The 21,936-nt window shown below is 44.3% G+C and overlaps 1 protein-coding gene across 3 annotated transcripts in view; it reads right to left on the bottom strand.

Annotated features, from left to right (window-relative positions):
• Positions 1-7,391: 7,391 nt before the first annotated feature.
• The window catches only part of ADORA1 (adenosine A1 receptor), a 120,763-nt gene continuing 106,218 nt past the window's right edge, over positions 7,392-21,936 (bottom strand). For all 3 annotated transcript variants that reach the window (XM_053243373.1, XM_053243375.1, XM_053243374.1), the window contains exon 3: positions 7,392-11,656. In XM_053243373.1, the coding sequence (XP_053099348.1) occupies positions 11,023-11,656 (634 nt within the window). In that variant the 3' untranslated portion in view covers positions 7,392-11,022. The remainder of the gene's footprint in view (positions 11,657-21,936) is intronic.

Genomic DNA, 21,936 nt, shown 5'->3' with positions numbered 1-21,936 from the left:
AACACTCTTTCTAGGCTTATACCATGTGCTATTACGAATCAGTCCTTAGCTCTAGTTAATATGTGCATATCTGAGGTGATAAAATCCTCAGAGTGACTGTAGCACCTAGTTGTCATGTTACAGGAGCTATTTGTCTGAACTTGTCCCTGCATGAAAATTGCCATAGTGGCTGGTAACATTAGAGAAAATCTGTGCAAACTTGGTTTTTATAACTGGTGGTTTACATGTGGGGGCAGATAAATGGCTCTCTCACTTAAAACTGAAGAAGTTTATATTTTACCACCTCAGATATGAAACGGCCCTACAATATAGATAGGATATGAAACAGCTGGACTCCAACTGACTATCATTTCAGAACCTCCACCCTTTCATAGCTCCCCGTCCATCACCCCCACACCAGTTTCCCTTCGGCCTTGCCCTCCACTACGAGTTCTGTCAAAGCTCCTTTGTAGCATTTTGTGTTTGAGCAAACCTACATAAATATCCTTGTGCTCAAGTTCCTTTCAGCAAATCCTCCCCCTCCTCATGCTGGACCTTCATGAGGTCATCATCATATGATTTTCCATGTCATATAAATGAACAGCACAGGGAGCTCTGACCTCCCTCCCCAAATAGAGTAGAATTCTCTCAGGAGTTACCTCCACAGGGCAAAGGGGGAGACACCAAAAAACCCTGGCAGATTTCTACTGAAAACATTAGTGAGAGCAACCATTAATTTATGGGTAACCCAGGCCTAAGGCTTCTCTGAACACCTTCACAAATCCCAACTGGTATGTTTTATTTAGAGGCAATAGGCCAGGTCACCTACATTCCATAAAAAAAGCTTATAATGAAATTCAAATGCCCTGCCAGCTGTCAAGAATGGATCAACTTCCCCAGGGTGGCTCCTTGATGGGGAACGGCTGCCCCTTGGCCTCCCCAGATGATTCCCAGGCAAATATTGTGGGTGATACAGTGCTCCAGTTATAGTTATATTTGCCATTCTGAAATGACATTGTCAGATCACTGCAGCTACAAAAAACAAAAACAAACAAGGACACAGAATTGGGGGGTGGGGGACCTACTGAGTCTTACAAAGAACAATGTTTGCTCCCATTTTCAGCTCAGCCCCAGAGTATAGCCAGATTTCTGACATCTATCAGTTTATTTGTTTGGACTTTCATGTATTAAGCAGAAGACAGGGACTTATTGCAGAAACAATTATATGGCATTGTATGATATAGGTTTTCCTCTACCCACCTGCAGGACAATTGCAAGTATTTCTCAAGGCAGCATCATTTTTATTGTCAATTACCTGTAGTAGTGGAGGAGGCTTCATTCAAAGGTCAGGCTGGGAAAGGCAAATGATACGTTACACACAAAAGCATGTAATGGTCCTCTGCCCTGAGGGCTGATCTTTTACAGCAGTGGCTAGGAACAGATAAATGATGGAGACTGGTGCTCAACGTTCCCCCTGCCTGCTGTTTCTCTGTTCCCAGTCGCCCGCACGCACCTTAAAATGAATTTTGCTGTAGAAAACCCAAGGGAGGGCACCTGGGTATTTGCATCATGTAAAATGTAGTTTGGCTCTCAGAAGTCTGAACTTACAGAAAGAAATATTAGAACATTCCTGGTGGTTTTCATTTGGCATGGCACAGCGTTCTGTGTTGTGTTTGGATGCATTTTTCATTCGAGAACAGTGTTTTATTTACTGCTTGTATGGACCACAACCAGTTCTTGTTCACAGACATTCCTCCTGCGCTTTGACAAGAAGGCCATCTCTGCTTCCTTCCACTAGAAAGGATGTGCTATTCTTCCAAATCTACATGAGAAGCACTCTGTTCTTCAGAGATGGTTGAGCTCCTAAGGACTAAAATATCTACATTTACATTTCATTGAAACTTGAGTCTTTCTTACATAGACAGCAGGGGAAGCTTGTTGTTACAAATGTCCTATAGAAGCCCTTTTAAGAAGACAGAACTGCATACAAGAAATGCAAATCGAAGAAGAAATAGGATCACAGTGGCAAGCCCTACCTGCATGTACAGTATACAGTTGGTTTACATGTGGACAAAAAACAGCATCCTTGATTGCAGAGAAAAGCCTTACACATATACAATTTCAGGATCCATGCAGTTGAGTGTCTCTCTATGGTGAAATATAAACACTTTTAGAACTGTGGAAAAGAGATGGCGAAACTAGTTTCTGAGTAGAAAAAAGTTAGAAACTACCCATTCCATTCAACACATTCTTGGAAGAAGGGGGAATCGTGTCTGGGTCTTGTCACTCTTTTCAGGGAAATCATTGCACAAGATTGGAAAATATGTATACATGCATTTTCCCAGAAATGAAAATGTTCCTCTTTGATTAATATCCCTATTCACAGTTTTAACACATACTTTTGTTCAGAGGCTTCACAATAGCACATTCCAGCTTTTCTTATCTGTTTGATTTCATGGCTTTTTCAACCACATGCAACCGTGGTCTGTCACTAAGTTGTGGGGAGGAGCTGCAAGCTTGATCTGCTGCTTTGATGAACATGGATACACTCAGCAATGCTGGCACTGAAAACAGAGATAATGGCATGTAGGGAAACCCCTGTTGAGATGCATCAGATCCTTCACAGGTCATAGCTATTATTGTGGACTTTTCTGCAAATGTGGTCAGACATCTACTCATTGGTTGAACTCACTTCACATTTAGAATGTTTTCTTTGCTCTCCAAATATCTAGAAACCAGCAGCATTTATTCATCATGCTCCAAAGCAGTTAGAATTGCAAGTAAATCTCATATTTCTAAGTAGGAAACCCTGAGTGAAAATATAACCCACACAAACCACATGTTTACCCAACTACAATGTACCTCCACTGAAACAATTAAAATGCCCAGCCACAAGAATGTCTGTCTGGTAAACTGAGATTGCCACTTATTCAAGGTGGTAACCTTTTCTTAGCCTACTTTCCAGTAAGCTTATGAGATCATCCGGCATTCTGTGTGTGTGTCCGTGTGTCCCCCGCTAACAACTTCTCAACACCTGGACCAATGTGAACCAAATCGGGTACAGTTGTAGGGACACATAGGGACACCTCAACAGTGTAGTTTGTGATGATGTCATCCACCCTGATCCAAGATGGCGGACGTGTAAACCTTTGAGGCCTAATTGGGCTAACTTGTGAACCCCTTAACCAATTTGAACCAAATTTGCTACAGCTGCAGGGACCCATAGGGATGCCCAAATGGCATCGTGAGTGATTATGTCATCCACTCCAATTCAAGATGGTGGCCTTGTGAACATCTGAAGTGCAAGCAGGCTAATTTGTGGACTGTCTAACCGACTTAAACCAAATCACATACAGTGGCAGCGAATGACACACAAGGACACCACAATGGTGTAATTTGTGATGGTGTCATCCACACTGATCCAAGATGGTGGACACCTAAACTTTTTAGGTGCAAGTGAGCTAACTTGTGAACCGCTTAACCAATTTCAAGCAAATTTGCTGCAGCTATAGGGACACATAGGGGCACCTCAATGGTGTAGATTGTGACAATGTCATCCAACCCAATTCAAGATGGCAGATGTAGACATTTGAGGTGCAAGTGCACTAACTGATTTGAACCAAATTTGCTACAGCTGTAGTGAGTGACACACAGGGACACTTCAATGGTATAGTTTGTAATGACGTAATCCACCCCAATCCAAGATGGTGGATGCATGAACATTTGAGGTGCAAGAGATCTAACATGTGGACCTCAATATGAACCACGTTTATTCCAGTTGTAGAGACAGTGAAAGGAAAGTAGGCTGATTAGTTCTTACAAGAACAACTTGTTTTTAATATGCATTATGGAGCAACCATATATTTAATTCTCCTAAATGTACCCATCGCTAATCCCATGTGTGGCAGCTCTCACAAGAGCAGCTGCCTGTGGGGAAGCGATCAGGAAAGGATACAATGGCGGCAGTGGGCCGGCCTGGCCTGGCTGTCAGTCAGCCAGAGGAGGCGGCGGGCTGACCTGGCCCTGGCCCGGCCGCTGGACGCCTGGAGGAGGTGGTGGGCTGGCCTGGCCTGGCCCTGGCCTGGCCAGCTGGAGGATGCAGAAGTGGGCCAGCCTGGCCTGGCCACCCAGGAGGAAGCAGCAGGCCGGCCTGGCCCAGCCATCGGGAGGAGGGTGTGGAAGGATGTGGCAGGCCGGCTTTCTGGCCGGCCCACAAGCCAGAAAGCATGGGGTGGGGGGTTGAGAAGCGGGCGGCGGGGGCCGGCCAGCCAGAAAGCCTGGCATGCCAGCATGGGGGGGGGGCGCCAGCGGCGGTGGGTTGGCCAGCCAGAGGCGCAGATGTTTTGTGCCCGGCCCAGCTGCTATAAAAGTAATCTCTGAAGACCATTTCACCATACCCAGCTCACCTAGAAAAACCAAACTGTGATGTTTACCATGAAAATTGTCTAGCAACTCAAGCCTTTGGAATCTTGGCTGACAATGTAGCACACACGTCTGTGGGGATCTGCAGGGGACACTTCTGGAGTCCTCGCACAACTCCTCCAGTCCTCTTTGCTTACACAAGAACGCGAATACTTCTGAGCACTGCCCACATTACACAAGTGCTTGTAAGGATGGAAACACATCGCTGAGGCAGTATATTTCCACTCTCACAGAGTGCTTCCAGAACATGGACAATGCTTTGAAATATTAGCCCTCTTGCACAATAGCACAAGCTCAAGTGGACTGGGCAGGGGCATAGCTAGGGGAGAGGGGGCCTCTGTTTGCCCCTCTCTCCGGTGGCCCCTCAGAGTGAGGGAGATTATGAAGAAAATAGGGAGGGGTGGATCTGGGGGCCCCTCAGGAACTGGGATGCCCAGGTTCTTTGAACCCATCTGCTCAATTATAGCTACAACCCTAGGACTGGGGGAGTTGCATGAGGGGTCCCATTACATCCCGTGGATTGTGTTTCTAGGGATTTGCAAATCTGGTAACCAATTTATTTGTTTGTGACTCAAGCATCCCATTTAAAAACAAATTCAGAGAGGGAGCTGTCTGGCACCTTAAAAAAAAACCCCTGTGCCCCCCTGCCGCCGCCACAGTGGAATAGAAAAAGCTGTAGAGAGTGGGGCTATAAAGTGCAAGAGGTACGGTATACCTGTGACAATTCTATGCAAAGTTCAGCTGTAGAGCTTTGCATAGAGATTTTAGCTTTGCATAGGAATGTCACAGGTGTACCGTACCTCTTGCATTTCATGGCCTTTGTTCCACCTCACTGTGAATGGTTCTTTTCCTCTACTTCTGTGCATGTGCATGTGTGTGCCAACTGAGGGCAACACTTCATGCATCTGAAGAATAACTAGGGTCTAGTCCATGAAAGCTTAAGCTACAATAAATAGTGGCATTGACAGATGTTCTGTGCAGCATGCCACCCGTCAAAGATGGACATGCACGAGTGGCTTGAGAGCCAGCCAAGAGTCTGTCTTCACTGGCAGTGGAGGAAAGGGAGATTCTGTGCACACTCAACTGTGAGTAATCACTGCTGTGTCATTAGTGCTGTAGCACAGCACCAATTATGGACAGCACTTGGCAGGGTATGTCAGCCTTTAAGTTGCTATAGGAGTGTTTTCTTTTTCATGTAAAACATGATGTTACCTCAAATATGTATGACATGTGATTGATGTTATGCTCTTGTTTTAATTGCCCCCTCTTCCCTGCTCTGAGAATTACCTCCCCCTAACCACTGAGATTAAGAGCTTCTGATTGAGAGCTACTTGGCCCAGTTGACTCTTTTAAAAAGAAATAAATAAAAAGGTAACTATTTATGTAACAAAGAAATAATAAAGAAGGCCTCTCGGTAGCAGCTGTCCAGCCTCCTTGCTCTTGGGAGTTGTGGCAAGCTCTGCTCACAGAGAGTGTAAATGATTTGCATCTGCCAGAGGCAGCTCCATAAGAGAAACTGGTAACAGAGCCGCTCTTGTCTTCTATGGGAACAAGGGAAAGAAAGAAATGTCCACACCTGAAAATTAAAATCCCCATGTAGACCTTGTATTTTTACGCTTTCCCCCTTCACTTCTTGTAGCTTCCTGATAAAAATTTCTTTAGCGATTCCTGCCACACACCGTGACTAAATGTCCACCCCACCCCTCGCTGCCGCCCTCCTTTCTCCTATGCCAGGGAGGATTTTATGCACAGCTGAGAGTGACATCCCATCTTTCAATTTTCTTGTATAATACCAAAATTCCCCATTGCCTGTATTTTCAGCCATGCTGCTTGGTTGGATGTCATTTATTTGTTGAGGGGCATTAAAGTGAAGGGGAGCTATTTGCTATGCATCTATTTGCTATGTGCTCTCCACATATTCCTTCGGCATGTTCTCATTTGCTTACATTTAAAATCTGACGGTAAGATCGTCAAAAAAATGGGTATACTAGTACACATTGGAGGTGTGTTCATGTTGCACATGGGCCCTTCTGGTGAACCTACACAATTCCTGGGATTATCAGGTCTGCACGGCCATCAAGTAATAAAATCCATACCGATCCAAGATCCTGCCTCTTGGAGAACAGAGCATGGAGCAGAGCAGATGCTTTTTTCAAGTGCCTTATGTGGGGAGGCTGTGTGAACTGTCCTATGAGGAGCTGGTCTTGTGGTAGCAAGCATGAATTGTCCCCTTTGATAAGCAGTGTCCATCCTGGTTTGCATTTGAATGGGAGACTACATGTGAGCACTGTAAAATATTCCCCATAGGGATAGGGCCATAAGTCATTGGAAGAGCATCTGCATGCTTACATGCAGAAGGTCCCAAGTTTCCTCCCTGGCATCTCCAAAATAGGACTGAGAGAGATCCCTGTCTGTAACCTTGAAGAAGCTGCTGTCAGTCTGTGTAGTCAATACTGAGCTAGATGGACCAATGGTCTGACTCAGTATATGGCAGCTTCCTATGTCCCTATGCCCCTGTGTTTATGCTAGCGCAACACTATATGGACCAATGGTCTGACTCAGTATAAGGCAGTTGAACCTATTAACCTATTTCCCTTTCTCCCCTCTCTGCAAGCCCCAGGCAAAAACAAGCCAGATACAGTAAACCACTATTCTTTCCTCACCCCAACACCCTGTGCATAAGATGAGCAGGGAGCCCTGCCTAGCCAGCCCAGGAATTAAAGCTCTGAATTGCTTTCAAGATGAATTATTTTCCATCTTTAAAAGTTGAAACCTCCTTTCAGACATTATCTGATTTATTGTGGACTAATTAGAAAGGAGATGCAGTACTCATCTGTTTGTTAGACTGCTTTCAGCCTGTCTGTGTGAACTCATTCATTTGATGGAAGTGTTCTGCATTTTGGTCCCTGTGGCCATTTCACTTCAACCCCCTTGACAGCTTGACAGCAGTGCTCTGTCTGGAAAAAAAACGCAACCACATACAACTGAGATGCTCTAGAGAGGCTTTTATTAAGATGGGGGCAATTAAATGGGTGGGGTTCTTGGAGCCACCCTGAGCCATTTTGGAAGGGCAGTATACAAATCAAATAAATAAACAAATAAAATAAAAATAAACCGGTGTTGTGATACTCGTAATATGCTAGTGGGACTCCTTCCAACATATGGACAGACTTAGCAGAATGCAATTGCTTGCTAATTGGGCCCACAGAGCATATGCATAGTTTATATAAACAGTCTTGGCATCCAGTTAATTTCAGCTCCTGCTGGGCCCCAAATTCTTGAGGTTGCCCTTTCCCTGAATAGTGCTGGTGCCCCCAAGGATTCTTCAAGTCATCAAATTAAGCAGGAGGTGCAAAAGCCTAGGCTTCCCCCTTTTATTTACTAGCATTTCTTTCATGCACTCTGTCTGCCTTCCAAGGCTCAGCATGTACTGTTGCATGGGAAGAGAAGAAAGATGCTTTTGACTTTAGCTTGATCTCAATTAAACTCTACCTAAAACTACAAGATTGAATCCGTGCTCTGAAGCGAGGGACATCTATTTTCAGCAATGCAATATACACCATGCCAGTTTTCATAGATATTTTGTTCCATGAGGCATTGTTCTTTCATTTTGTAGGAATAAGCAATATTGGCCTGTAGGTCAGGAGCACTAGTTTGCATTAGGCAGCTGTATTGCTAAAACCGCTCGTTGTAACTATTATCAGGGTATAAAGCTAATTCTGTCTGACAAATGTAGAGATCAGTCTCATATTTGCTACCAAGCCATATTGCAGCCTTTATTAATTTCAGTAGAATTTGTACATATGAGACCAAGGCAAGAAGGAGAAATAATGCAGCATCTTCAAACAATTTTGTTCTCTGATTTAGTCCTGAGTGAGGATGGTCAGAGCACTGATCGTGTCAATTTTGATATGCCTCCAAGACAGCATAGCATGTCAGCATGTGTTGTTTCTACATCTTTGCATATGAACCCAAAGTCCGATTCTCACATTCATGTTTTTACATGGTCCAGCCACAATGTGATCAACAGCTATACCAGTCATTTTGTTTTCTGAATGTATCTCCCATGTGGAGAGACATGAAGGCTACTGCCACATTTTGGAGATGTCTAGTATCTCCAGTACATGTCAAATCTCAGACTTCACCTTACAGGAGGGGGAAAATCACCAGCTCAAAATATTAGGTGAAAGTCACAGTATGAAAAGTTAGATATATACAAAATGAATGTGAAAATATTTCACCCATAGAAAGGAAGCACTAGCAGACTGGAGCAATTCTACACCATTTAATTATGTCCTGAATGCAAGTTCAGATGAGATCATGTTACATATAACACGCTGGACTGGCCTTACCATGAGGCAAAGTGAGTGGCTGCCTCAGCTGGCAGCGTTTGGGTACATGAAGGGGAAGCAAATTGTCAATCATGTAATCATTATCATATTTTTAATAAAAACTAGCTGGACTGGGCGCAGAGCATCTGAGCCTCTAGTTTGCCGCCACTCCCTGCCTGCCCGCTTGCTGCCGTTTCCCCTGCCCGCCCCTCGCCACCATTTCCCTGCCCACCCACTGCCACCATTGTTTTCTTCTTAGCCGGCCAGCCTCCGTTGCCTTCTTCGACCTGCCCGCCCGCCTCTGCCATTTTCTCTGCCCACCCAACTCCCCCCCCGCCATCGTCGTTTTATTTCCACCCAGTCTCCACAACCTTCCACCCATCCTGTTTTCTCTGCCAACCTGTCTTTTTCCCCCATTGGGCCCCTGGCCCAACTGCTACCACCACTATTTCCTACTCTCCCACACATCCCTGTTGCTATCCAGCAGCTGCTCGCGAACTCTCACAAGAGCTGCCACACATGAGATTAGTGATGGGTACATCTAAGAGAAATATAGATAGATAGATTATATAGAGAGATACTTTTATGACAGCATTTGTCTAGCACTTTTGACCGTTCAAAGTGCTTTACATGCATGATCTTGTTAGAATCCTTACAACAACCCAGCAAGGTATTATCCCCATATTGCAAATGGGGGGAATGAGGCTGAATGGCTTGCCTATGGTTACCTAGCAGATTAATGACAGAAGTAAGATTCAAAATGAGGGACTTCATGATTTATAGTTCATTTGCTTAACTATTCTAATGGCCAAGCTACACATTAGCTGATATTTAGCAGGGGGAGAGTAACTGGCCATATCCACCCCCAGCCCAGTACCTCCAGTGACTGTTGCTGGTGTCTGTCTTATGTTTCTTTTTAGATTGTGAGCTCTTTGGGGACAGGGAGCCATCTTATGTATTTATTATTTCTTTATGTGCTGTGGAACCTTTTGTTGAAAAGCAGTATAAATATTTTTTGTTGTTGATATGCTTGTTTTTTCCTGCTTAATTGGATTGATCTGGATTGGGACCACAGCTTGAGGTAGCTTTGCTCCCACCATAGGCCTCAAACAGACAGCCCCTTCCCCCATGGCTTCTATTTGCTCTGGAAGGGAAATTTCCATTTGCACCAATGAGAGCTTCCCTTCTAGAGCAAGCAGGAGCTAAAGGGAGGAATCTCAATTGGGATTGCAGTAGGTGGGGGCCAAGGGTTAAAGCCCCCTCTTGCTACACTACAGATTAGGCCCCAGAGCTCTTCTTTAGGCAAGAAAGAACAAGCCCATCAGGACCAATAATGCCATTAATGCAACCTGCATTTTGGCACTAAGTGTATATTGGAGGGGAGTACCATTTGAATGTTCATTTCAGGCAGTAAAATGTCTTGGGCAGACCTTGTGCAAATCCTGTTTATGTACTTAATTGTGGTACCACGACAATGTTGTGGTACACATGGGAAGGAAAGGTAGGATTAAGGTTGCAATCCTAGACATTGTTATTAGGGAGTAAATCCCATTGCACTCAATGGAACTTATTTCTCAGTAAACATCTTTAGGATTGCATAGCATAAATCTTCATTCTACTGTAGAAATGATTGGGTGTGAGGGGTGGGAACGGTGTTAAGGTTTACAACAGTGGGGCACAAATCCTGGCACCAGTCCAGTGCTTTTAATTAGCAGCTTAAGTTTTGGGCCTGGTCACTGGCCCCTGAGTTGCTGCAGAAGTTAGGAGACAAGTTCCCCATCTAGTTCCTAGGAAATCTTGTGAGCCTCTTCATTTTGCCAGTGTTGCTGAACTCCTGGTGTTACAAGCATTTACCATGAATTTCTCTTCTTGCTTTACTCCTCTTTCTGTCTGATTTTCTTGTGTGATCTGAATAGTCTACAGCTTTGAGCACTCCATAGTGAACAGCAAAACCCTAGAAATAAAACTCCAGAGATGTGTTTCCCCTTTATTGGAATGAAAGATACGTCACAGCTTCCTGTGGGTATAATTCCCCTTTAAATGAGTAGATATATGTTCCCTAAAAAAAAAAAAAAGTTTCTAGAATACCAAATGGTACAGTAAATAGTACTAGTAGCAATAAATAATGCCCTTGACTGGCTCCGTGCCTTGCCTTGCCTACCCTGTTCAGGAGCAGACACTGTATACGATGGAGATAAAGCCAACTTGGCCATATCGACAACAAAGGTGATGTTAATAGATCATCCCATGTGGCTTGAAGGCTCCGGGCCAGCCTAACCTTGGTGGACTCCTAGATAGCAATGTCAGTGTTATCAATGTTGTTCATGTTCTTGTCTAATTTGCAACAAAAATACTGGTTCCAGATTTGCAGGAATGTGGTCCTGAATTTTTTAATCCTGAAGGCATAAACAATGGGATTCATGGCCGAGTTCCCATGTGTAAGAAATATAGCAATGTAAGTGAAGATGCTCGAGGTCTCGCAGGAGGGACAGAAAAAGCTGATACAGTTACGAGTGTGCAGAGGCAACCAGCTCACAGCAAACAGGAAAAGAACCAGAGCAAGAGACTTGGCAATTTTCAGCTCCCTCCCGTAATATTTCTCAGGGTCCGTTGAGCTGGATGCAACCTTTTTATTAAGCTGCTTGCGGATGATCTTGAAGACCTCCAGGTATATGATCAACATGAGGAGCAATGGAGGCAGCACCCAAACAAAGAAGTTGAAATATACCATGTACTCCATGCTGATAACATTCTCAAACTGGCAACTGACGGTGAACGCCGACTGGCTGGAGTTCACCTGAGTCTTTCGCATTTTGTTCAGATTGTTCCAGCCAAACATGGGGGTCAGCCCTACGAGGAGGGAGACCAGCCAGCAGCAAGCAATAGCCACCCCAGCACGCCTGGGTGTCACCACACTCTTGTAGCTGTGGGAGAGAGAGAAACAAAACACAAACATTGAGGTCTTTCTGTACACAGCAGGGAAGGCTGAATCTCAGTTCAGTTCTTACAGCATAGCACAAGGGGCAAACGGAAAGTCACTAGGGCAGATGTCCAAAATAATTATTGGGTTATTTAATTCTGTGTTTAGAAACAGCACTATGAAAGATGCATGATTACCAACCGGGTAACAAAACGGCAGGACCAATTTTTGTATCTACAGGTATGATGATACAAGAGCAAATGAGCTCCTGTTATTAGAACCCAATGTACTCAAAATGTGATGTGCAAGCTTCCAAATTGCACAGAAGTGAACAATGTCCTTAGACCTGGCCCAAGCCCCTCTGATGCCTGTGATGGCGTGGTGAGCTGTCATCCCCCACCCCAAACCTTTCTCCTCAATCCACTTGTAGCACACACACAATCACTCCCAGCCCAGTCTCTGCAACTTGGGTGTGTACAATATGCCACACACAAATCTTACCTACCCCTGCTCTGATTCTTCCACCCCCATCTCATCTTACTTGGCCATCACTACCACTCCTCTGTTTCCTCCTCCCACTCATACTGTTCCTTGCTTTTTGAAAAAGCAGGTAGGCAGGCAGGCAGAGCAGCAGTAGGAGGAAGGGCGGCATGGTGGTGGTGGTGACAGTGAAGGCACTACCATTGCTGCCACCAGTGGGTAGGGGTGGCCACATTTTAATCAAGGCCAACTTGATTCATCACCAGCTTTCCATCTGAGGTTGCCACTTCACTGTGCCTCATTATTGGGCTGGCCTTTAGTAAAGCATTTGGCTATTCAACAGCAAAGGGATGGCTGTGCAGTCAAGTCATGTTAGCTTTTAAAAAAACCTACTTTATAAACACTACAATGTATGCAGCATATAAGAGAAAAGAGATAAAAGGAAGAACTCAACATTCCCTGAAAGCGTGATAATATAAATGCTATTATATTTATAGTATAGTATAGTATAGTATAGTATAGTATAGTATAGTATAGTATAGTATAGTATAGTATAGTATTGTATTGTATTGTATTGTATTATAGTAACTATTTACAAGTTATGGAGGAGAGGTCCATCAATGGCTACCAGTCGGAGGGCTGTGGGTCACCTCCAGCCTCAAAGGCAGGATGCCTCTGAGTACCAGTTGCAAGGGAGTAATGGCAGGAGAGAGGGCACGCCCTCAACTCCTGCTGTGGCTTCCAGTGGCATCTGGTGGGCCACTGTGTGAAACACGATGCCGGACTAGATGGGCCTTGGGCCTGATCCAGCAGGGCTGTTCTTATGTTCTTATTAGCCACTGCCAGTATTTGTGCACATTCTCCTTTTGTTGGAAACATGTTCATTCAAAAAAACAAAACAAAACAAAACAAAAAAAAACCCTACATGATTGCCATTTTTATACAACTATCTGCACAGACTCTTCCCTTTTTTGAGTGCATTTGTATAATTGCAATTCATTACACATCAGCATAGTGTGCCTCTCCTCAATGGATGGTTTGTTACTATTTATTTACTGCTAAGTCTTAACCTTGGCATACACATATTCTCGCACTCGCTCTCTCTCACTTGATTTTTATTGTTTTAAGAAATATTAAAAATAGATGTTTGGTCTAAATGAAAACAGTATAATATTCCATTACCTAAAACAGCAACACTCACTCTAATTTTAAGTTCCTTTGCAGCAGGCGGCTTGCTTTGAAACAAACCTCATCAGTCAATTCATTGAGTACTTCACCAGCTGCCACTTTCCTGATGAGATATTCCATTTTTGGTGTGTACTGAACTCCACAAAGCCAGAGCTGATAATGAAGTTTACATAGCTATTAAGCTTCAGATATTCTAATATGCATTTCAGATTACTGAGAAAGTGTCAGGACCATGTAAGCAAACTGGCCTAATCCCCCACCCTGCAAACGGCAGAGGAAAGAATGTACTATATGGAATAAGATGCTCATCCTAGCTGCAGACTTTATGGCTGGACAATGTCATAGGGAAAAGCAGGAGTCAAAGAGAGTCTGATCTCACACTGTCTTGATGCTAGCCTTAGGGCTCTTTCCGATGGCAATAAATAGTGCTTTGAAAAGAACCTGTGAGCAGGGATACTGCTAGGTACTTAAGAGAAGAGGGCCCCCAGCCCAAAGTTTTTAAATCATGCCCCCTCAAATAATTAAGTGCTATATTGGGGGTTAAAGTGTCTGGTTTGTCCTCAGCACAGCACCTTTAAGGGAGGAGAGACAGACGAGAAGCAACCACGTAAGTTTTGGGTGGTATATAAATAATTAAATAAATAAATCGAATAAAAAACCATTGCTGCTGGAGCATCAGCAGCAGAGACAACTGCCCATCCCTGCATTCAAGAAGGAGGTGGCTTATGAGATTCAAGACGTTGCTCCCATGGGCCTCTCCCAATGATGTCCCTATTTGTGAATAAGTTGAAGGTAAGAGCGTACTCAGCATCCACACATTCTCTCAGTCTTCGTACGGCTTTTTCTAGAGGACTCTAATGTGCAGGTCAAATGACCATCAGGGACCTCGCATAATTTCTCCAGCACCACCTGCTGGTTGACTCTTGAAGTCCCTGAAGTCCATGTGAGTTGTGTGTATGATCCCACTGAAAATGCTGATGGAAGTCTACAAGTGTGTGTGTGTGTGTGTGTGTGTGTGTGTGTGTGTGTGTGTGTGGTGGATGCTGCATAAGCTCTTATCTTCAATTTACAAGCTCTTTCCAAAGCATTTTTAATTGCTGTCTGGAAGATCCCTTAGTGTCATGACTTTAGGTTTCCAAGAATGAATGAGACTGTAACCAGGCTAGGCTCTGTAAATAAGCACTGGGACAAGCAGATCACAGAGTTGGAAGCAACCAAAAGGCTACTACTTTTCTGAGTGGGTGCTTGCCCGCCTGCTGGAGCCACCCTTGCACCTAGTCCAGCTTCTTAACCAAGAGTAAACTCATACATGCACTAAACCACCACAGATCAGTTTGCAGAATCTGGTGCCACAAACAAAGAGCAGATGCACTGCTGAAAGGTGTCAGTGAGCAAACAGATAATTCAAGGAAGTGAGCCAAGCTATATAGAGGGGAGTGGCAACAAACTTGTGCTCACTTACAACGTGTCTTTGATGCACCCATATGCACACCATAGGGTATCTTTGCTGGTGCCAGGTACTCTATCATACCCATCTTGAGTTGGGTCTCCAAGACAAAGGGACAGTATGGATGTACGTCGGGCAATTTGTATGTGAGCACAATTTGTGACATTGCACAACTTCATTATTGATCATGCAGCACATCGGTAAAGGCATCAGCCTTAAGTTCCAATTTCCCAGCTTTGTGGAGCTTGAGCCAAAATGGGATAGCCTTAATTATGGCCTTAAACCAGAAGATTTTAAGATGATCTAATATAGATTTCAATTTCCACAAGGATTTCACACACACAACTCAGTAGACATATTTTACACAGGCAGATATCCTAAAGACATACCAAGTACCAGAGACTAAAAAAGCACAACTCTTTTCTATTTCCCCAGTTCTGTTCAAAACTAGACTGAGACCTCACACAATTAAATTTGTATTATTATGGCATATCATTTTCTAAGAAAATTGAATTCCCACAGTGCAATGCTCTGGCAAATCTAATGCAGCAATAATAGGGTGACAAAGAGCAATTACTCTGTGGCTCTGTTGGACACTGCTTACACAAGGGGAATTCTAGTTTGTCCTGCTGTGGCAGAGGATGATCTCATAGGGAGGGAGCCAGGGTGAGGGGGTCCATAGACAAGAACCCTGGCAGAGCAAAGCAATCAGCCAAAAGACTTCCTTTAGTCCAAGTCCGCTGCTTTATGGAAGATTAATCAACTCTAATGCCTGAAAGCGAAAGGCAAGCCAAAGGATTTTTCATTTTGTAAAGAGCCGTCAGAAGCCGTGAATACCGAAGTCTGTAGAAAGGCAGATCTCTGTTTTGCTTTGACATCCGCCATCCAGAGAACTCTAATCACCTTAAGTGACTCAAAAATTGAACACAAATTAGATGCAACCTAGAGGCTCATATTCAACTACAGATTTAGTTACTCTTGCATGGTATTTAAAGACTCTTTTGTAGGCCGAATCAATGCAATTAAAGAGTGGTGTAACAGAGTTGACGTTTTCCTTCTGTTTCAGTGCATGATTCTCAGTGCAGTGAGAATTCTCCTTTACATTGTTTTTCAAGAGTGTGGAAGCAAGAGTTGTAGTTATGCCAGTTTATTTAATCTGAAGTGATGACATTGTGTAGGATTTGCCATAGCATCACAGCAGCAGAAATTTTAAGTTAAAAACACAATTTAGATAAGCAAAACAATGTGCTAGGAGGCATAAATTGCCCCCTCTGCTAAGCAGGGTCCTCTCTGGTTTGCATTTGAATGGGAGACTACATGTGAGTACTATAAGATATTCCCCTCAGGGGATGGGGCCACTCTGGGAAGAGCACCTGAATGCTTGCATGCAGAGAGTTCCAAGTTCCCTCCTGGCACCTCAGAGATAGGGCTGAGAGAGATTCCTGCCTGCAACCTTGGAGAAGCTGCTGTCAGTCTGTGAAGACAACACCTAGCTAGATGGACCAATAGTCTGACTCAGTATAAGGCAGCTTCCTATGTTCCTATGAGTGTACTGAGGCTTTATTTTGACCCAAACACATTTTGTTATGGCAAATACAGATCTTCTGTGTTTCTTGTTATTGCAAAAGTTCTCAATGGAGGAAGGGACAAAGCTCTGTAAACTGATTTTCCCACCTGCTTGGAGGGGGAGATTACAAAGAGATACTGGGCTCCGTTTGGTTAAAGAGGCATTAGCACAAACTGTCTACCATACAGTTTGTGACTGAAAAACCCTTCCTTACAATTGCTGATATCTCCTTTCTCCTTGTAGCATTATTTATCTGTTCTTTCTTCCATTTCCCCTAAAGGCTTCCCAGAAAGTCTTCAGACAGAGGATAATTTCCCCACAGAGCAGAGGAAGTGTAGTTGCCTGGGGTGTCTATACTTATTCCACCCCCCACCCCTCTCTGGTGAACAGCTTTTACAGGTGTTTGCAGTGCTTCAGAATATGCACAACCATTTGACCAGAGGTGACAGAGAGAAGAAATGAGTGGGCACATCATGGGCAACAAATTAGGGATGTGCATGAACCACTGTTCGAACCACAGTTCGAGCGTAGTTCGGGAGCAGGGACTGGGAGCATTAAGAAAGAGGAGAGTGGGTCCTTACCTGCTCTCTCCCACCACATGCAGCTTCCTGCTGGGATGGCACGCATCCCAATAATCCCCGCACGGCACCAGCACACACATGGCATCTGCGCTTGTGTGAGTGCCATTTGCGTGGTCAGCATGGTGACCTAGCAACAATGCCTCTGTCTATTTGTTCTTACATTTATATCCCATATTTCCCTGAAGCCCCAAGGTCTAAAAAAGACCCCAGCCTAAAAAGACTTCAGATGGAACTCTTCCAAAGACATGCCATACACTCACAGGGAATGACTGGCGTGCAGAGGTGATGGGAAGGCATTACTCTAGGCACACTGTGCAGTCTCTGGGGGTCAGGGGGAGGATAACCCAACATTATTGACATCCTGTCAAGCATTGGCTAGCAGGAGGCAATGCCATGCAGTCTGACTCCTAAGTGCCCCAGACATGCTTATCTTCACTATTTTTCTTTACTATCTTTCTAGTACTTTACTATCTAGGCAAAGTCCATTCTGTTCTCTCAGCCCCTAAATGGCATTTTGTAATATCTGGTCCCTTGCTGATCTCCTGTTTCAACCTGGAGTTTTAATCATCAGCTCACTTTTTATCTGTTGCTTTATTCTGCTGTCTATCCTCCCTCCCCCCCCAAATTAGAAACATGTTTTTATTGCATGTTTCTATGTTACAGTATTATGTATAGGTTGCCCTCATCTGGGATATAAATACCTTAAAATATATATATAAAGGATACTACAATAGGGCCACACGGGTTCTAGTGCAATTCTGGGGGACATTGTGTGCAAAGACAATCCATAGGAACGATAGACCTATTCACACTATGTCCAACACTTGTACAATCTGTGGACACTGGCTGACATACTGTGCAGCGAGTCACCCATTCAAGAAGGATGTGGGCTCACTGCTCCCACACCAGCCAAGAGCCTGTCAATGCAGCTTCTCAAGGCAGAGGTTGCTCCGTGCCCCTGAAGCTGTGTGTTATCGCTTCTGCACTGCTATTGCTTTTGGGAAGGGGTTTATACCCATGTTCACTTTTAAAATGAATGCAGATTCAGTCATTCACACAAAAACATGTACATTGTACAGACATCTGAATGCAAGGACAACATCAGGTCTCAACAGGGCTTAGGCTTGTACTTTGCTCATAGTCAAGTCAAGTCAAGTTTTATTTACGGTCCTAGACCAAACAATCCATGCATACAAAAGGCAAAACAAATTTAAAAGAAACTCTATAGGTTCTCATTATACATCTTAAGAGCAATATAACAAAATTTGGCTACGGAGTTAAAATTTAAAACATCCTCATCAGAGAGTAGAAATTTAACAAGTTGTTCAGCAGATTGATCCGGCTGTTTACAGACCAGAGGTAAAATTAAGTGCTCCCTCGATTGCCTAAGTATTTTACAGGATAATAGAATATGCTCAATGGATTCTATTTCCCCACTGCCGCATCTGCAGTAGCATTCTTCCAGGGGCACTTTGCTCATACATATACTTGCTTCTTCAGAACTGAAATCTGTGATATGTTGAGGACATTCGCATGACCAGTTCTACTGGGGTAGGACAGTGCTAGCCCAGGTAGGGCTGGTTATGAGAACCGCCAGGATCAGTCTCACGTCCATCTGCCTGGTAGCCTGGGTTTTGTACCTGGGCTAAAAGAGAGGTAGGAAGGCACATGTGCACCCTCCAACCTCACTGCCCGGTCAGGAGAAAGCTTGGGCTGCTGGCAAGTTCCACCGAGCCGGACAGAAGGAGCGCCTGCCAGCACGGAACTCCCCAAATGTACTACACTCCTCGTGGGATACTGGGATATGTGGGATACCAGAAGACTTCCTCCCCTGGATCCCAGCTCTGTCAATCGCTACCATGCCAGTCATCTGGGTGTGCTTTTGGCAGAGCAAGGAAAAGCCTCCGGTCATCTGCAAGGAGGCAAGTAGAAGCCTGCCTCCCCCTGACCCACCTACTCCAGTCTGGTCAAACCATTAATGAGCAACATTTATATCCTACCATGGAATGCAATATAAGGTGTGAAGAAGAGCTGAGAGAAACGATGAGGCTGGCCTTGTTCATTAAGAGTGATAGTCAATTATTGAAGAGCAGGGAGTGGGTCCTCTGATGTGTTTTGCATCTGACAAGAAGTGGCACTTGGCAGGATTTGGTGCCCTTGTGTTCCATTGCTCAGAACCTTACATACAGGAAGGTAATTTCATCATTTGGACTTCCACAAGGGAAGAAAGCTGACTTGGTCCACTAACTGATCAGTTTTTTCCTCTGTGAGCACTGCATATTGCATGTAAACTCTTGGACTCAGACTAATGAGCAGGATGATGGTGTAGTGCTCATACAGAGTGCTCAGGAGACAGACTACATGGCACCAGGGCCAGAAATTGTGGTAGCAAAACTGGATGATCCCAACAGGGCACCAAAAGGAAGTTCTTCCTGGAGGGACGGAACATCTTTAATGGTATGGTTTTTCTGCACCACTGTGCATAGCAAGGAGAGAAGATAATGCACAGAAAGACACTGGCTCCAATCCAACATAAAGTTAGGTGCACTTGAGCCAACTGGTTACTGTGATAGATTGTGGCCCGTGTATGCTTATGGCTGTGGGCCAAGGATTCCTTTGTGAGGGAGATTATTGGTTAATAGCCAGATACAAAGCAGCAATTTGTAATGGAACAGGGAAACAGAAAAAGAGAGCAAAAGCGAGAGCGAGAGAGACATGCTAGAAGACACTCTGACAGGGGCGTATCTAGGGGTAGGGCAGGCAGGGCACGTGCCCCGGGCGCCACTTGAAGGGGATCGCCATTTTTCAAAAAAAAAAAAAAAATGGCTGCTGAAAACAAAATGATGACTGTGCACGCTCAAATGGCCTCTGTGAGGCCCTAGGCCATGCCAGGCCTTGCAGAGGCCATTTGAGCATGCGCAGTCGCCATTTTGTTTTCAGTGGCCATTAAAAATTTTTTTTTTTAAAAAAATGGCCACCGCACATGCTGAAATGGTCCCTGTGAGGCCCTAGAGGCCAGAGACGGGAGGGGAAACCTTTGCAGACCCCCACACAGCCTTTAGGAAGCCCCCCAAAGGGGCTACAGGTAATTTTTTTAAAAAATTAATTAAAAAAATTAATTTTTTTTAAAAAAAAATTAATATAATATAAGTCGCTGTACACATATTCAGTTTGGCACTATGTACAGAGAATCAGATGGGTGTCAGATGTTTGGACAGGGGGCGCAATTTCAGTGCTTGCCCTAGGCACTATTTTCCCTAGATATGCCTCTGCACTCTGATATACATGGGTGTTCCTCTCATGGGTGTTCCTCTTTAGAGAGCTGCTGTGAGGTAGCAGGCTTGTTGCCTTCTAGGAATGAACATGCTGCTTGTCTCCACCTATGCTCTACTTGTGTATTTGTAAAGACAGCAAATGTTACTTTTTAAAACCCTGTTATGCTCTCACCTGTAAAGGAAACCAAACCCTAGTCGTGTTACCCCAGGAGCTTCTCACTGCTCAGGGAAGTGAAGAGCATGCAACAATTCATCCACACCACCACATAAGCATCCGAACAAAGCGAGCCCTATTCAGACAGTAGGCCTGTCCACATGACCATTTAGGTGTGGGTGGGTTGGAGGGTTAGAGAGCTTCTATCCAAATGGCAGCAGCAGCACATGAACAGAACATGATCAGAACCATGATCAGGAAACACATGATTAAGCCAGGCATGGCATCCATTGTTGAAATTGGGAGCTGTAAGCACGGAAAGCCCTCCAAGTCCTAGCAGGCCTTTCCATCATGCTTTGAGCTGCCAGCAGACTGGAAAGCCTCATTATGTCAGCAGCTGCCCTCTGGCCATGAAGGAGCAGGAGGCTGACCCAGCCCTGCTGAAGCCTCTCCAGCTACAGGATCATAGAGTGTGGTTTGCAAAGTAGCATGTGCATGAATAGCAGACCCTGAAGCCACAGCTCTCTATTGTTTCCATATGAGGCAGGGCCTGCTGGGTCCCAGTGGCTGGGCAGAAGAGTCAAGTGGGTTCACACAATGAGAAAATAAAGGTAGGAGAGCTCTCCTTTCCTCCTACATTGGTTAAGAGCAGGGAAGGACAGTTGGGTTACCCTGCTTAGAGCAGCTTGGGTTGGAGAAGACTTTTGTGAGTTCACAAAATCATGCAAACCAGGGTAGCCTACCTCTTATTATGTTGTACCTGCATTCAAGTGCCTGTACACATTTGTATGTTTTTGTGTGAATGGATGTACATGTGTTCATTTTAAAAGTGAAACTGGGGACAGATAGGATGTGTACTACCATATGTATATTGAACATAATGTGAGAATAACTGTGCATGCATATAGATCTGTATGCGTAAACAATGTACACAGATTATTGTACATGTTAAACAAAAGTTTAACAATGTTAAACAATGTACATGTTAAACATAACATGTGAATAGGGCTTCAGATGTTCCTCCATCCTTCCACACTATGTGTCCAGGCCACTAGGACACACCACAGAGGTGCATTGCAGACTATGGAAAGCCTGGGTCTAATTGTCACATTTTCTTCATAAATAAATAAGAGCATATCTTAAATTAGTGGGAAACAGATATAGATGCCTCATCAAATAATAATAAGAAACATTTCTGACCTTGGGGGAAAAGGTGATGATATAATAAGTAACACTCTTCATGCATTCTTATAGTGAAAAGCACATCATGGTAAGATCTGTAGTTGGGCCCCAGATATGTTGCAAATATACATCTTTCTTAATACAAGTAACAAGGAGGCTTGTGCACATTCAGTGCTCATCTAGTCTTCACAGAACATACATGCTAGATAGTTGAGCTTTAGTCTGGTTCCTCCACCTGCCCATGGGGGAGATGGTATGAAAATAGAAATACTGCTCCACTCCTGCTGGTTCTCTACATTGGACTTCAGTGTTCTGGCTGTCCCACAGACTTTTAGCTGCCAAACAGCCAATGTCAGTCAACTGGGGAAAACATACTACAGTACCAGCATTTCACAGATGAGAACAGGTAA

Source organism: Hemicordylus capensis, chromosome 4, assembly GCF_027244095.1.
Source record: "Hemicordylus capensis ecotype Gifberg chromosome 4, rHemCap1.1.pri, whole genome shotgun sequence".
In the NCBI taxonomy this organism is placed as follows: domain Eukaryota; kingdom Metazoa; phylum Chordata; class Lepidosauria; order Squamata; family Cordylidae; genus Hemicordylus; species Hemicordylus capensis.
This window is presented reverse-complemented; position numbering and strand designations above follow the sequence as displayed.